General features: G+C 39.7%; 1 protein-coding gene across 1 annotated transcript; it reads left to right on the plus strand.

Moving 5' to 3' along the window:
• The first annotated feature begins 6,999 nt into the window (after window positions 1-6,999).
• On the plus strand, window positions 7,000-17,951 carry cap1 (CAP, adenylate cyclase-associated protein 1 (yeast)). Its single transcript, XM_084739749.1, has 12 exons — window positions 7,000-7,102; window positions 9,216-9,316; window positions 9,668-9,745; window positions 10,613-10,756; window positions 11,687-11,772; window positions 12,519-12,624; window positions 13,227-13,404; window positions 13,848-14,023; window positions 14,694-14,817; window positions 15,312-15,394; window positions 16,006-16,149; window positions 16,666-17,951. The coding sequence occupies exons 1-12, from the start codon at window positions 7,000-7,002 to the stop codon at window positions 16,747-16,749; spliced, it is 1,407 nt and encodes a 468-aa protein (XP_084595875.1). The 3' UTR covers window positions 16,750-17,951.
• Window positions 17,952-17,953: the final 2 nt, after the last annotated feature.

The following is a 17,953-nucleotide window of genomic DNA, read 5'->3' on the forward strand; positions in this document are numbered from 1 at the left end:
ACAACAATTACAGTACTGTGGTACTGTGATTAGATTTATAGTAATCATTCTGTGAAATGTATTTTCTGCAACTTACCAGCTCTTTGCTGCCAATAAGTTGTTGTAAATTTTACAACATTCTTGTTACAGTGTAGTATCTACAAAATACAAACACACAAAAACAAATCTACAAACATGTACAGTATCTCAACATAATGAGAAACATTCTCAAAATAATAACTTAGTATCTCAAAGAATGACATAGTATCTCCAAATAATGACAAAGTACCTCAAAACAACGACTTGGTATCTGAAAATAATGAAAATCTTTGTTAAAATAATGACATAGTATCTCAAAATCACAAAGAACTTTCACAAAATAATGAAATGGTATCTCAAACTATTGACTTAATATCTAATAATAATGACATAGTATCTCAAAATAATGGCACTTTCTCAAAATAATGAGTTACTGTCCCAAAACAATGACAAGGTATCTCAAATAACAACTTACTTACTTACTATAAGATAATGAGTTACTATTGCAAAATAATGAGTTAGTGTCCTAAAATAATGATAAACTTTTTCAGAATAATGACTTAGATACTAATTCATTGATCTGTGCCAGTAAGTCATTATTTAACTCATTATTTTGTGTATTTTTATAATGACTTTTTCCATCAGCCTGTTATGTACATACTTTGAACATTATGTTCAATGAATAAAGATACAGTGAGTTTAACTCCAGTATCCTCACACTACAGGCCAGGACAGCCCAGCAAACATGTTGGAACCCGGCTGAGCACCAGAAACATGCAACACTGAGATGCTCCTACTGTTTTTATGCAAACTGCACATGCCTGCAGATGGATGCACAGTGTTTGACTTTTCTCTCAGAGGCATTAAGCCGAGTATTCATTAATAAAGGAACATTAATGTCATGGTGACATATGTTTACTGTGGTGCCTTCAGATATATCACAAGAGGAAGGAAATCAGTTGTTTCGTCTTTTTTCCCTTATATTGCTGCCCTCTGCCTCTCACACTCCTTATATGGGAAAGGAATTAGTTGCGCGAACAAGGGCGGAAACGCGGCGCGGTGACAGCTGGGTAAATTCACCACATACAGGAAGAAAAAGACGAAGCCCAGTGAGTCTGTCCTGCAAAACCTGCACACTCCCACGGCGATATAAAACACCAAATCACTGCTTGACCAGTTTAGCAGGTAAGCGGCATGCAGTTGTTGCGATGTGTGATTTGTAGCACATTTAACGGTTCAGCTTAAGCGTTAAATGAAGCCAAAGAGACGAACAGTGTGTCGCCGCGGCATCGAATCATTCAGAAATTATTTATTGAAATCGGTGTGATGCTAACACACCCGGCTAGCCGAGGCTGCTAGCTAGACTGTTAGCCGCAAAATCTGACGCTTGACCGTTAACTAACACAGATCTTTAAATGTGTTCAATCTTCTGTTAATTTCAGACTTCTTCTCTCTTTGGTGAGACGCTGAAATGTAGGAAGTTCAGTTTTTTCCTGACATTAGCTAATAGAGGGAGGGGTGTGTAAGAGAGGAAAAAAAAGATCCAGGAAATGCCGATACGGCTCCATGCTAGACGGTAATCCTAGTTTTGTAGAATTCTCGCGAGATTTGTACGCCTTGTTTATTTAATGAGCACACTGTACAAACTAATTACATGTAATTATGTGACAACACTGTGATTAAGGTTTTCTTACGAATAGAGGCAGGAATCACTTGATTAGGGTAAGAGAAATCATGGTTTAGGCGTAAACCATAACTCTCGCGACATCTTGCCCAAGTCTGGGGTTCCCCTCAAGAGCCTGCAGCTGCTACTCAAACAACAGGGAGGGGAAAATAACAGACACCAGTCCGGTTAATTAATGCTGTGTATACGTTTAACTTCTCATAAATATTTGCAGCGTTGTCAAACAGAAATATCTATGAGAAGTTGGCGTAGATTATCTTAAGATAGCTCTCATTGTCGCCGCTGGTGTTGTGACATATTTTGTATCCCCGCATACTGGTTCCTCATCAATGAAGCGACCGTCTAGAACAAGTTAGTGTAATCTAGGGAAACCTGCTCACTCTGGGTAAAACTCAAGCTGTCAAAATGTTTGCTCGGTCTCATAATTAATCGAGTCTTAACTTGTAAGTAACGGTTTGTGGGCTGAGGGAGACTAAACTTGCTGGGGACTCCGAATTTTGCACAACACCCACCGGTTCTGCTTGCTAGCTTTAGCCACGCTAGCATCTCCCGGCCGTCTGATTGAAACCCCGGTGATCGCATTAAGATCAGCGGCTTGAACTTGATTTGTTGGAACCTTTAGCCCACCGCAGGAGGACTGCTAGGAAGGTCAGAGCTCACCGCCATTGCTTCGGCCTACTTCTGCCTCTGCGACAAAGAAGAGATGATTTGCGTTGTTTTGTTTTGTCCAATGCAAAATAGACAGAAAAGGCAACACGCACACTGAGCTGGAGCCTGCCGTCTTTATGTCTGAACGTCTCGCTCCCAGGCAAAAACCCTGACACAGGCCTAACCTACTTCTCTGGCCCTGCATGCTGGTAGTGCTCAATGCAGAAGATTTCTGCCACATGTCCAGAAAAGTAGGTCTATGAGTACAGTTTGCAGGGTTGCACATACTGGAGGAAGACCAGCAGGACCTATAAAGCAGAAAAAAAGCCACGTCTAAATGCATATTTCTATAGAGTAGGGGCTCTTGATGTCTGGAAGGATATTCTTTATGTAAATCCAAACTACTTTGGATAGGGCTGCAATAATGATTATTTTCATTATCGATTAATTTGCCAATTATTTTTTCGATTAATCATGTGGTGTACAAACTGTCCAAAAAATGTGAAAAGTGCTCATCACAATTTCCCAAAACCTGAAGAGACTTCTACAAATTGCTTATTTTCTGCAACTGACTCTTCAAAACTCAGACTCTTCCCAGCCTTGCAAACTGTTGGCTTGTTGGGTTGTTTACATGTACAGAGCCTAAGGTAAACAGGCAACAGGACGTGTCACAAATTGCAGTAAAAACACAAATTGAGACGCATGAGCTGCATACACGTCTAAAGAATACTCCTAATACCTGCATATTGCATATACTATATGTCCTACTCAGAAAAAGGTGTTTTTATGTAATTTGTTAAGAGTATTATCAGACTTATCTTTTCACTATAAAGGTCCCATCTTATGCACATTAACACATTTTCTTAAATTCTAGCTAAAACAGCTGCTCTAGGCTCTGATTCTTCCACTTGTGACAACGTGATTAAGCTCCAGTTTTGGCCTTTTATAGAGCTTAAGTCTAAGGAAAATGTTATGAAAGGCACGATTCCCTGGCTTGAGTCATAGCTATATCTGCCCTCATGTCTGTGGAAAGTTGTTTCTCCTTCCTTGACAGTGAAGTTTCCTTTATGGTCAGCGCTTTGCTTGAACATACGCGCTCACTTTACTGTAGTGCACTTTAGGAAAGCATTTAAACTGATGTTGCAGGAAATCCAGTAAGCTCAAATATGTCCCACTGAGGGATTTGCAATTTGGCGTATCCGGAAGAAGTTTCCAATGTTGTTTATAAACAGTACGGTCGGTCATCTACAGTTCGTTTTACGAGCAGCTACACATTTAGGTGCTTGTTTTTTTGGTGACTATTACTTAACACACACCTTTAAGGGGCCACTCCCTTCCTGTGTTGCTGATGAGTCATCTCTTAGACCAGGACGTGGTCTCGGTTGAACTCTGGTATCTGGCTGCAGGTGTACCATAAATGCTGCTTAACATTCAGGCATTTAGGTCAAGGATAGTCGGGGTGAGTCCTGCTATGATCTAATTTTGTCTCCACGCCTTGTGGAGAAATTAATCTACAACTCTGTCTGAATGAGTGAGTGAGGCAGAAACAGGGAAGTTGAGATATTTTGAATGGCACTACTATGTCTGTGGCCACCATGACTCTCTCAAAAGGAGTTGTCTTTTGTTTTTAAATGTTAATACACTAGTATTAGAAATATTGATTCTGAATATTTAAATGCTTTCATTACTCATTTTCTACACTGCCCACATAGCTTGCCTTCTTTGATTATGGTCAGAAATAAATTAAGTTAGATGTTATTGTGCTTAACACACAATACTATGCATACATCAGTCTGGATTAATCTGTCAATTCGATGTTAAAAAATCTAATATGATCAGTGCAAACTGAAAATATCTATCTATGATGTCATCTTTAAGATATGCCTTTATTTTGAAATTCCCATGGTGTGCTTGTGTCACAAATATCTGGAAGAGTTCAGTCATTAAATAGTTGCTCTTTGTGAGTTGACTTAAATGTAACTGATTATGTTACATGAACATATGATATTGGCTATTGATTGCAGGCCCCTGAATTGACTTTGTGGTATCAGCAAATATTGTATTGTTGTCCAAATTATCAGCGTAATATCGTATTGTTGTAAAACTTGTGATTTACACCCCTTAGTACTGACAACTTTACTTCATTTCTGAGGTTATTATTTTTAAAGGCCTGATATAAAGAGAAGAACAACAAAAAACAAATGTTTCTAAAAGAATTCAGTTTTTCATTGTCATGTTATATCCTTGTATTTATCTGTTCATAAAAATCTAAAATTATCTGCCCTCAGTGTTTCGAAAGTCTCGAAAGTGGAATAGAATATCAATATTTTTCAAAGTCTTGTGTGAAAGACAGAAATTACAGTATTGTGACACCTCCAGTCAACTTCTTCGGTTTTAGTAATAAAATGCTGAAATGTGCTCCATTTGATATGACTTCATTCAACAGCCTCAGGGCTGACATAACCTGCCTCGCCCTGTTTTTAAGGCACCATTATTCTGTTTACCACAACATGATTAATACTGACATAAATTGAAATTTTGAGTCATATGATAGCATGATGCTCTTGAAACTTTTCCAGCATGCCATAAATGACAATTTGGATCTCCTTAAGGTTTGAACTTGAGGTTTGGGCTTAAAGTGGAGGCACAAATGTCATCTGCCAGCACAGGCCTGTATTGTTTGATGTCAGTGCTGATATAACACCTAAGATCTGATAACGATTTTTCAATAACTTGAGACACAGGGAGAGAGATTTAAAAAGCCTTTTTTATTTCTAACAGAAACCAAAGTTCTCACATGTTAAATGCTGTCCAAAGATGTACATTTCTACAAGAACTTTTGCTAAAGTCTTTTGATATTAGTGCTGATAAATTACAGAAAAGGGGTTATGATTTAGATATATATATACCCAGCCCTACTCTTATGTCTCCAAATTAGGTGGCTGCCTATTTATACAACAAAAACTCATTTTCCCTCCAGTATTACAACCAGGAAAGTGCGAGCAAACTCTAACTTCATCTATCACAGCCAAAGATGTTAAGCGCTGTCTCAGTCATTAGATCTCTACAGATTTAGTTCGGTCCCTGTGTAGTGAAAGTGAGATGGCAGGTTTCTCTTGCGTGGACTCATTAGTGAGAGTGGTCTATGTGTCTCCATTCACCGTCGGACAGGTGTAAGTACCTGAGACTGGAAACACTCTCAGTCACACAGATGAAGGCAGCGTCAGGTTACAGCCGTCTTATGTAATGTTAGCCTCTCTCATTAGGTGTGTGTCCGTCTATCCGTAAGTGTAAGATTATGCTAGACTTGGATTGAAGTTACTTAATCTTGTACTTAAAGGGGTAATCTAGGAGAATCAGTCAGCATGTTGGCACACAGCATATACAGACTGTATTCACACTGTAGCTGCTACCCTTAAAGTTTGAAGCTGTTTTGTTGTGAAACATCCAAGCATCTGCAGGCGGCACAGTTCAGATAACAAGGCAGGTCTGCACTCTGCAGAGAGTCTGCAGTAACATAATGATCCACATACCTTTACTCAGCAAGTCCTGACCTGTTTACCAACAGACCCATCCTTCTTTTCTGTTACTCAGTCACTTTAAAGGTGGAATTCAGTGGCTTCCACTGCAGGGCCAAGAAGGGCTTACTTAAAATATGCAATATTTGGATCTATTTATATAAATTCTGGAGGACTTGGTCTGTGCCGGCAATGTAGGATAATGACTATCATTATAAAGTGGTGTGCACGAAATATCTATGCAGACTATTTTAGTTTCAAGTGAATTCCCATGTATGTTAGTTTTAAAATTTCCTCTACATGTTCGTGTGATAACTGCAACCTTGCAGTTTAATTTTCCTGTCATCCTGCACATGATGGGTCTGATACATCGGCAGTCTCTAAACTGGGTGTTGCAAGATAAATCTGAGGGGTCACAAGATGGTTAAGAAAAGCAGTGAGAAAGGATGCACTTCTGCCACACAAACTGATATTTTTCCTGTTTATTTTATGTCCTTTTTAGTGTTTTTGCAGTTTACATCTTTCGTACAGATCACTGCAAAAATCAGACCTGTAATATACAGTATATTTCAAGGAAAATGAGAATAATGATATAAAAAACTGATGCTGACCTCTGAATGCAGGTAGCAGGTAGGTAGTTACACTTACTTCTACCAAGCCTCAAAGGACTAATCAAAGGAAAAAATTGCCCAGCGTCCACAGTCCTGCTGTTTGTTATCCTACCAAAGTAGCTAATTTTTAATTGCCGTCACCCTGTGTCTCTGGAGTATTTCAGGTCCCAATTAGAGACTACTAGAACAAGAAGTACCACTGTGTCTTGATGATTAAGAACAGCTGACCTCACGGCAAATATCAACAGGGCGGCAAACACGAAAAATATACGTATTGTAATAACATCAGATTCAACTTACTGGAAGACATACTTCCTCCTGTGTAGGTTAATATTCATAGAGAATATACACAACTGAGCCAGATAACATTTCACACATGAAAACATTTTTGTATGTGGCCTGTTGTACCAATTAAGAGCTGCTGAATGACCTGTGGCTGCTGTGTAGTGTGACCAGGAGCTAGTTCGCCTAAGCCTTGTACTTGTACCTCATTAGTCCATTCTTTGCACCTTCCTCAGGTATGGCTGAGTTGGCGAGTCTGGTGCAGCGGCTGGAGGTGGCGGTGAGTCGCCTGGAGTCCATGAGCCCTGGCGGCGCTGGAGGTTCAGGTTCAGCCGGTGGACGTAAGTCTTCTTATTGTTCTTATTTTTTTTATTTATTATTCTTATTATTATTCCTTAGTGTGGAATAATTCTACTTACCATAAATAAAATGTCAGGTAATGGTGTCTCTCACTGTTGGTCAGACAAATTATTTTGTGTATTTACGTGTAGATGCCAAAGCTCAGACTAAGACACCTTTTTGGGGTTCTTCTCTTTGTAAGAAGTCAAAACATGTTCTGTATCAGTTCTGCCACAGCCATTCAGAACAGTCACGTATTTGACTTCCCTTCTCATTAAGCAGTGAAAAGAAACCACTGCTACCGCTGCAGAGAAATAATTTGTTCTGGATGTCAGCAGTGATTCCTGTGAACTCCTCAGGATGAAGTGATGCAGCTCAGATCATCCAGATGCTGTGTTGACACGCTGCCTACCAGCTTTTAAGTAATGTTTTCAGTTGCTTAGCAATGGATGAGCTGCAGCTAGTGAGTGTCTCACACCTATCAGTTTTACAAAGTCACTGAACACTGCTGTTGTTAACCCCCTCATAAGAAATAGGGATGCCCAGATTGATCAGGTGACGACTATTATTGGCTGATATTCAGTAATCAGGATTAATGCTTTCTAGTTGCTGATTGCAGAAATCCGACTGATGAAGCAATAAACTTGAAACATTTCTCAGCTGTGCTGGTGTCATTGTCATATGCTAACTAGCTTCATCTGCAAAATGATTTGTACTAATTACTCACCCTGTGTCGCCTTGAATTCCTGAAGTTTTTTTTTCTTGCATGCCAATGCCTCTACATGAAGGTAGAATAAATCCAAAACATATAGACTTGTTTAAGTTGATGGAGCTGCCTTTTTTAAAATTGAAAAACTATAGCAAAGCATGAAAAACTCTTGTAAACTCCTGCAGTATAAACCAGGTCTCGTTTATCCTGTCCAGAGGTCTGCAATCTTTACTATGAGAAGAGATATTTTTGGTAAAAATCTGTGTGAAGCCACATTGAAATATAATTTTTTCTCTGAGACTTTGCTTTTTTTGGATTTGTTATACAAATATTGCAGAAGAGACTCAAGACTGAGCCATAGATGTAGGCAGTGATGCACTTTTTCATTGACGGAATATTAAAAGATTTTTTTTTTTTAATCTGGTGTTTAGGCTATGCATTTTTACAACTGAAATGTAAGGTGTACAACAAAATAAAAAATGTTAAAGGAAAGCTGCTGGTGAGGGGGAAAAAGAGTCGCAGATTTCTGACCCTCGATCTAGTTGTTTGCTCAATACTTCCCAAAAACTAGACAAGCGTAATTGGCTCATTAACTCCTCTTAAAACAAACTTCATTCAAACTCAACAGAAAAACATGCAAAACTCATCAAAACCGTCTTTGTTAGTCTGTCCACGCCTCCAACAGTCACCAACTCTGGTTTGGTTTAGTTAAATCCTTAATTCACCGTGAGAGAAGAGTGTTAAGAGTTGAGCTCTGCAGGCTGTTTACGTCTCACTCCTCACCCAGCTCAGAGCACTCTTGGTCTGGCCGACTGGGTGTGTCCTGCGCCACTGGATGAGAGTGCGGCACAGAGTAGCAGCTGTCACTCTAAACAGCATTACATCAGTGGAGTAAAATGTCAAGTATCTCTCTCCATATCATCCTTTATCAGTGGCTAGAAGCTGTGCGTGTGATTGCTCAGGTGCTGTCCAGCCACACAGCACTTATAGTCTAGGCTGCTGCCGGATGGAGATCCTAGTACACTACAGAGTGGTCAAACTGACGTATAATACTGCTGTAAGTTACTACCTGCAATAACAAAACAAGAAAATGCTGGATATCAGACAATATGGCTTATAGATGACTGGCGGCAAAAAAGACATCATCTGGGCATCTCTAAAAGAAGTGCTTTAAAAGGTCGTTCTATGCTTCTGACCAGATGTAACGGCAATGAGTTTGAGTTTTGAGTTTAAAATACTTCAGTTTGTCACAGTCAAAAGTAACGACTCATATCTTCCTTTGCTGTCATTTCATTCTCCACTGTCTGTTCTTTTGCCTTTTTTTTTAAATTTCATTTTATGTTGTTTGATTTTCAAATCAAAAAGTTGAAATGTATAATTATGCCTTGTGCGTTTCTTCTCTGTAGCTGTGTCGGCGTACGTTGAGGCCTATGACGCGATCGTCAGCGGCCCCGTGGCTCAGTACCTCAGCCTCAGCCAGAAGATCGGGGGTGATGTCCAGACACATGTAAGTTCTGTCGTTTCTGTACTTCTCTATACAAACACAAGGGTCAGTCAATTGCTGTGTGTTTACATATTTACTACTAAAATACATGTTTCTTAGAATACTTCTGATGATTTCCTCAATATTTTAAGAGGTCTTTCTTGTCCAATCTTATTTGTGGATTTTTTTAAATTTATGGTATAAAAAAAAAAAAAAAGACCAGACTTGTCTTAATATTTTTTGAGGTAAGCTATGAGGGGAGAAGTTGCATTCCAAACTCTGAAACAACAAGTGTTATGTGTTGCATGCAAAACCACATATTTTCTCTACATATTTTTAAGTTAAGTAGAATTAAATTCTCTCTTTCCCTTTCAGGCAGATATGATGAAGGCTGCATTCTCCAGTCAGAGACAACTCCTCGTGACAGCCTCTGGCTCCCAAAAGCCCTCCGATGTGAGTTAAACACACTTCATACACTCTTGAAGCAATTCAATCAGTGCCGTAAAGCTTTGATAGCCAGTCTTATGTTTATGTTGTGTGCTTAGCCTCAGGATCCAAGAGACTTTTGTGTCCATGTGATTGAGAGAGAGAGAGCGCAGCTGTGGGTAATTAAGGTCCACTCTGAATGGGGAGAGAGAGTAGTGTCAGCGAGAAAGTGGTGAATCAGAGAAATAAGAGCAGGATATGTTCTTAGCATCTGATTCTGTTTACATGTGGCCAAAATCTTACACAATAGACTAGGGATGCACCGATCGATCAGCCAGAGCCCAGAACCAGATGGTTTTCAGTGTGACTGGCCTTGACCTGTGACCAGCCGGTCAGAGTCACGTATCTGATTCTGTGCCGGTGAAATGCACACACGTTCTGCACGGTGGTCACGTCATGAGCGCAGCAGACACACTGACTGTAACAACACACCTACACCAGCGGTGATCACACACATACCTGTACCCTTTCCCATTAAAGCCAGATGTTAGTGGGTGTTTGTGGGGGTTTTAATAAGAGAGGCAACGGCTTTGCTGGACACGTGTTCCTGAAAGAGTCGTCATCCTCAGAAACTTGTAAGACAAAATACAAACCGCCAAAGTTAACCAATCACAACCACAGCTGCTTTATTGTGACATGTAGTTGCATTACAACTAGGAGTTCAGCTTTAGTCAGAGACATACTGCGCTTATGCAAGAAACGACGATTTTGAAGTCTTGAATATCCTTTTAATGTGTAACAAGAAGATGTTTTTGTTTTGTTTGTCACCAGATTAAATGAAAAAAAAATCTAAAAGTTTTTTAAATGAATTCTTGTCATCTCTTTCCCCCTCAGGCAGTTTTGACGTCTCTCCTGCAGCCGGTGTCCAAAGCGATCCAGCAGGTGCAGACGTTCCGCGAGAGTAACCGCTCCTCGCCGCTTTTCAACCACCTCTCTGCTGTTAGCGAGAGCGTTGCTGCCCTTGGATGGGTCGCCATGGTGAGACGGGAAGGGAAGGTTTTGGGGCCTGTGGTTTGTGTGTTACAAAGACCGTGTGTGTTCGTGTGTGTGTGGGCAGATAAAGTGTATAATGGCCGGAAACAAGCCTCTCTTTGATTCTGTCATAGCTGTCTGGTGAGCGACAGTTTCTTGGCTGACACATGGCCACCAGCAACAGAGCTTCACTGTTACAGTGCAGATGATTAACTCTTTGTTTGTTGTCATTTTGATTCTGATGAATAATAATCAGCTTTTCAAATCATATAATGGATGCATTCATTCTGTGTACACCTACTCAAGTATCTTGAAGATCTCATTATAAACATAGCCTGTAAACTGAATTTAGAACTTTTAATACCCATTTGCTTTACTCATTGAGGCAGTTTCAAGGAAAAGTTCTGCATTTTTGGAAATATGCATTCACTAGGGCTGCAACTAAACCTTTTTTTTTATATTACTGATTAATCTGTTGTTTATGTTTTCAATTAATTAATCGTTTAGTCTATAAAATGTCCAGAAATTCTTCATCACAATTTCCCAGAGCCTAAAGTGATGTCTTCAGATTGCTGCTTTTGTCTAAGACCCAAAGACTTTTCATTTACTATCATAAATGACAAAGAAATGCAGAAAATCATCACATTTTTGCTTCAAAATGACTGAAACGATTAATCGGTTTTCAAAATAGCTTGTAGCTTTTTTTTTTTTCTGTCAACTAATCATTGTAGCTCCAGTGTTCACTAGTGTTAGATGAGAAGATCAATGCTCTCAGTCAGCTGATCCAGACCGGAAGCCAAAACCCATTAATTAGTATTTATTTCATACAAAAACTGAAGTGCAGAAGTGAATCTTTGTTACTTTAAACACACAAAAAGACTGTGACCAAGACATAACTCTTTTTACCTGTATTTTACCTTTTTGCTTGTGTCCCAGGACCCTAAGCCAGGCCCCTATGTCAAAGAGATGCAGGATGCTGCCATGTTCTACACCAACCGTGTGCTCAAGGACTACAAGGAAAAGTATGCAAAGCTTTGTTATTGTGTTTCCTAGAGGTTGTCCACATACTAATTTTAGTAACACAACAATCTAGTGGGCACACCAGTCCTTTTGCAGTATGTCCATGTTTTTTCTCCTTGTTTTAACTGCGTCATTTTGTTTTTGAAATGTTGTGAGGTTAGATCACTAAAAGGGTCAGACGAACTTTCAAATGCAGCCAAGTTTGCTCAACCCATCTGTCTTCCATCTTTCCTTCCTCTGGGCTCTTTTTAAGTTAAGTTTTACTGAGTCAGCGCTGAAACGCGACACGCTGACGCATGCTGCTGCTTCCTGTATTTAGACCTGAAATCAAAGCTTTAGCATGTTTATGAGCGGACTTATAGAGTTACAGTTGAGTTAGAAGGTAGAAAAATCTGCCTGTTTGTGCTGACGTGTTGCACAGAAAAGCAGCTTTCATTTAAATTTGTTACTGAGCTCCCTGCAGAGTTGAATGCAAAGCAGTCTGCTGTATACAAATAGAGGGCATTATTTCAAACGGTATGAGATCTGAGCTTGGAGGTTAATGTGGGTTAGAAAATGTTACATATTCTATTTTAAGTAGTAAGTCTCTAGTTCTGTTTGTGTGTCATGATTGTGCGTTTTCCTGTGGGACGCAGAGACCAGGGAAAAGGAACAATAAACTGCTGGAGGGGAAAAGAAGTATAAAGTCTAAGGTTTGGACACAAACAGGTGATAAACAGACCTTTCTGTTTCCATCTCGTCCTTGCAGGGACAAGACACATGTGGACTGGGTGAAGGCATATCTCTCTATCTGGACTGATCTGCAGAGCTACATCAAACAGCACCATACCACCGGACTGACCTGGAGCAAGACTGTGAGTCTTCCAAGAATTACACTCAAGCACCCTCTAAAGAGCCAGCTTAAGATTTGAAAAAAATCTTCTTTGAGTGTGAAGTGACTTACAGTAAAGTGTAATGTCCAGGCTTTTGGACTTTGCAGTTTAATCCGAACCAAAATGACAGGCGTGAACCCAGACCAGGGTCTGCACCAAACAGCTGGATCTTTGTCAGACAGAAAGAGGTGGACTTGGTGTGGATCATATTAAACAGTGGCTCAGTTCCAGTGTGAAAACTTTTTTTGCACTCTAATAATAGCAATAATGCTCATCATTTATCATTTATTTCTTTGTGGACTGTGTGACACCAAAAAACATAAATATATGCACATCAGAAGCATTAAAGTGCCACATAAACTTTTGTCAGTCACTGTCACTGTGTTTAGAAAAAGTTACAGTTAACAAGAGGTAATAGCACAGACCATAAATGAGGGTATTAATATTAAAGCAAAGAAGTTTAATTTTAATATCCTCATCTATTGTCTGTGCTGATTATCACTTATTAACCGTAACTTTTTCTCATATCCCTGTGACATTAAATGGCTTCAGCTACAACATTTCTGATATTCTGTCCCCTTCAGGGTCCCGTAGCTTCAGCCTCTGCAGCTCCCCCTCCTCCTCCTGCCGGCGGGTGCCCTCCTCCACCTCCCCCCGGACCTCCTCCTCCCTCGGACCTCGGCGCATCTTCCGGTGGCGGAGATGCCGACAATCGTAATGCTTTGTTCGCCTCCATCAACAAGGGGTCTGACATCACTAAGGGTAGGTAGTCTGAGTGAGCGGCGTCAGAGGAGCTGCTGGTCATTTTTAGAGTTTTACTTTTGGTATTTTGAGAACATTTAGTGACTTTTACTTAGATGGTTTATAAAAGTAATTAGTGCAGAAATATACTACCACTGACGCATTGATGTATTAGTGTTGTAGCTCGATAACTTCTTTATATATTGTGTAATTCATAACATACTCTATACATTTATTGTAGGTTGTTTCCTTAACGTTTCCTTAAAATAACTAATTTAAGTTGACTAAAAAGTAAAATATTTCCTTTATGAAAGTATAAATATTTGAGAAAATGTACTTCTTGACTCCTCATCTCTGTGTAAATCATCAGCTATGAGCTGGTCTGTAACATTTGGTTTCTGAGCCAGAAACATGTTGAACGGCTGGAGATACAAAGTGTCTCCCTCTGTCCTCGACCTCTGCAGGCCTGAAGCATGTGTCGGACGACCAGAAGACCCACAAGAATCCGAACCTGAGGTCTCAAGTACGTCCCGGACCAAAACCTTTCTCCTCCACCCCCCCCACCCGACCCGCTGCGTCTGCCGCCCCAAGTCGCACGCTGCCTCCAGTGCTGGAGCTGGAAGGGAAGAAGTGGAAAGTGGTACGTTGTTGGTTCACTCGCACTAAAAAGTTACCTCTAAGCTGGAGCAGAGTTTACTTTAAATTGTAGATGGTTATCTCTGTAAAATCATAGTTGTTGTTTTTTGTTTTTTTTTGTGGCTTTTGGCTTGAATGACTTAAACCAGAAAACTTTCATAAAATTGTTGATTGTTATAATTAACCTTTATTGTAAGTCCAGTGTTCTATCCTGCCTTAAACAAACACAGCTTTTTATTTAAGTATAAGATCTGAGTAATACCACAGTGTAAAACCACTGTTACAAGTTGAAGCCCTGCAATTTAGATCTTAAGCATCAAAATATACTTAAAGTACAAAAAGTTAAAATGCTCATTATACAGAATGACCCATTTCAGAGTCATATACCAGTGGATTATAAATAATGACATATTGATGTGTCAGTCTCTTTCATGTTGGAGCTACTATAGATACTATTTTGGTAGATTAATCTATTATAATGCATCATGGTTTAGCAGTTAATTCATGCAAAGTAACTTAAGTTATTAAATAAATGTCATAAAAAGTACAATATTGGCTTCCAAAATGTAGAAATAGAGGTACCTCAAAATTGTACCTAAATACAGTACTTGAGTAAATGTGCATAGCTCTAATTTCTTTCTTGTTCACTCTTTTCTTCTTCTTGCCCTCTGCAGGAGAACCACGAGGGGGCGCAGAACCTGATGATCGAAAAAACTGAGCTGAAACAAGTGGTTTACGCTTTCAAGTGTAACAAGAGCACCCTGCAGGTTAAGGGCAAACTCAACTCTATCACTGTAGGTAAGAACTGAACTGTGTGTTGGCTGTTTGGAGGGGGTTAAAGCTGCAGAAAGCATTATTATCTCATTATCATTTTGGTTGAAAAAAATTATTTTGACCATCGCATGTCACTAACAGCATTATTTGAATGGTTCTTTTAAAGAAATATGTCTCTGTAGGTCTCTATATTTATTTATTTATTTATTTATTTATTTTTTAAACTTGACCCAGCCTCAATCAAGAGTGGTATGAGGCAGCAGAGAGATGGGCAAAGGTTTTCTGTGTACACTGTCAAACTATGAGGAATCCCTTCCCAGAGGGGTGTGGGAGGGCGAGTATATAGGGTGAAATGTGAGGGAAAGATACCTGGTAAAGTGAAAGGGACAAAGTGTCAAAAAGAATTTTTGTACACCATCAGGCTGTCCTTTCTATTTGTTTTCCAGAGATCGATTCATACTACCTACATGACATGTGCATGGCTGTCGCCTAAATATGCGTTTGTTTCCCTCCATCAGACAACTGTAAGAAAATGGGCCTGGTGTTTGACGACGTTGTGGGCATCGTAGAGGTCATCAACTGCAAGGACGTCAAGATCCAGGTGTGTGCAACCTGCAGCGTAACAACAAACTGTTGTAAAGAGACTGCAACCAGTGCTGCTAGATTTTACAGACTTAAAAAAAACATCCTCATTTGGTACAGATTCCTGCAAAAAAACATACCACAGTCATTTTCACGTTTTCCAGTCAAAATAAGAATAATTATGTAAAAATTATTATTATCTCTAATACTGCAAATCATATAGCAGTCGCAATATCAGTCAAAATAATCGCAATTAAATATTTTTTTCAAAATTGTTCAGCCCCAACTGTAACAGACATAAGATGTCATTTGTGGTTCAGCAGACTGCAGTGTGATGTTGATGTTTGGATCATTTCCACTGACTCTGTTGCATTTCAACTAGTTGTCTTTTGCTGCACATCAATGCATTTTTCATGAACACCCTGCTGCTTTATATTCATATAGTTATACAGTACTTACAGCTGCTCAATTTCTGGCCACAGAGCAGCTACACTGCTGCAGTTAAATTCAGTCCTTTGCTCAAGGAGATCTTGTCTCCCATCAGATATACCAGAAATGAATCCAACCTGTAATCAGCAGATATTTCATGTATTCATGAGAAGATACATTTTGTTGTGTTTCTGTCTTTAGGTCACTGGTAAGGTTCCCACTATCTCCATCAACAAGACGGATGGTTGCCATGTCTACCTGAGCAAAGACTCTCTGAGCTGCGAGATCGTCAGCGCCAAGAGCTCGGAGATGAACATCCTGGTACCCAACAAAGATGGAGAATTTGTAAGTATCCTTTCAGGAGGGGCATTTTAAAGACTGGTTAAAGGATGAGTCTGGTGTTATTAAAAAGTTTCCTTATTGTTAGCAAATTCCACAAAAAGACCAAAACAAACGAAGCCTGATACAGGATATTCCTCTGTGCTATACAGAAACATTATTCAAACACAATAATAAACCACATACCTCAGTGCCACTACTACTGTAATTTAATTTGAATCAATTCAACACCCTGCTAATGTAGAGATGTTAGGCAGATCATCAACAGCCGTTTTTCCATCAGTGTATTTTATGCACATAAAATATAAAGTATTGCGTCAGAAAAGTTTGACAGAAATGCCAGAATCTCCCGAAAAATTCTAAAATGCACAAGAATGTTTTACACGGACTTGAAGTGGTTTTTGCCTAAATTCTATTGTTTTTGGTCTTTTCATGAATTTTGTTGACAAAAATAAAATCTAGAATTAGAAAATCTAGAACAAACATTTCAACCAGACTTCTCCCTCTTCCTCCCTCTCTCAGACGGAGCTCCCCGTTCCCGAGCAGTTCAAGACCGTCTGGGATGGCAGCAAGCTCGTTACCACAGCAACAGAGATCGCTGGATAGACGGGGGCAGCGTGCAAAACGGCCGCCCCTCCTCGACACCATCCCCATCCCTTTTTTTGCAAATGCCTTCCTGACTGATCCACCACCCCACCAGCTAACTCTCACACTGTAGACTGAGATTTGGACCTCATGCGTTAAAGTCTCCCTCCCTCGCTCCCGCTTTATCAGCCAATCACAGCTTAAGCTGTCCCTTTCACAAGCCAATGAGAGGACTGCTCATTTTTTTATCTGGAGCAATTCCTCCAGCCAATCATCAGGGAGCAGCTTGTCGTTAAAATTGGTTTTCCCTCCAAGCACTTTTCAGAAACATTCATGAGTTTTGCCAACAGCTGGGATGCTCTGTGTAATATTTTGTATCTATCTGGATAATAATGCTAAGCTAAATTAACATGTAGAATAGCCAACATGGGAACAGGGAGCAACAACAGCACTGCAGCCAATCAGGGCGCTTCAGGCTGCTCTTCTTCTTCTCTTTCTCCTCTTCCTGGTCAGGAGGGGCTGGTGTGTGTTTTAAGTTGTGGTCCGAGAGGTTTTTGTTCCATTATATGCAATTCAGTGGTGAAGCACTTGTCAAACAGCCCTTTTACCGAGGATAAGGCTTCCATATCACCTCACTGTAACAATATTAACATTCGTAGTGGATAAATAATACGAACAAGAGTCGACACACCCAGAGCACATAAGAGTTAAAACAACCACTGTCGATTTTGCATCAAGAAACTCTTCACCTAGATGATGTTGGAACAATTAAAATGATCATTCCATGTGCTTTCCATAGAAACATTCCCGAGTATTAAATACACACATTCCATACAAGGAGGCATGTAAGAAAAAGTTTGCGATAAAGAGCAAAGAGATGTTTGTACAAAGTGGAAGAGAAAAGAGAGACTGAAGGACATAATCACCTCCACCTCTGTCTCTAGATTGGAAATATCTGCTGTAATCATCTGTATAGATATGAATAATTATTGATTAGTCTTAAAATAATTAGCCCAACGACCATCATCGTCGTCTCTCCACTCGCTCCTCGCCACGTCTGCACTCTTTGGTTATCTTCAGCTCTCGAAGCTGTGAAGCTCTTCGCTGAATTTTCTTTTATATTGTCTCTTTTTTTTCTTTTACCTCTTTACGATTATTTTGGGTCCAAAATCAGAGTTCAGCTCATTAGTACTGGAGACATCATTAAAAATGTTGCAATAAAATG

Source organism: Lutjanus erythropterus, chromosome 16, assembly GCF_056507025.1.
Source record: "Lutjanus erythropterus isolate fLutEry1 chromosome 16, fLutEry1.hap2, whole genome shotgun sequence".
Classification (NCBI taxonomy): Eukaryota; Metazoa; Chordata; class Actinopteri; order Lutjaniformes; family Lutjanidae; genus Lutjanus; species Lutjanus erythropterus.

Excerpts from the sequence above, each read along its gene's own strand:
- cap1 (XM_084739749.1), top strand. The coding sequence starts at position 7,000 with ATGGCTGAGTTGGCGAGTCTGGTGCAGCGGCTGGAGGTGGCGGTGAGT. Across the intron at positions 14,024-14,693 it reads AAGGGAAGAAGTGGAAAGTG|GAGAACCACGAGGGGGCGCA; the intron begins GTACGTTGTTGG and ends TGCCCTCTGCAG. Across the intron at positions 15,395-16,005 it reads GCAAGGACGTCAAGATCCAG|GTCACTGGTAAGGTTCCCAC; the intron begins GTGTGTGCAACC and ends TTCTGTCTTTAG.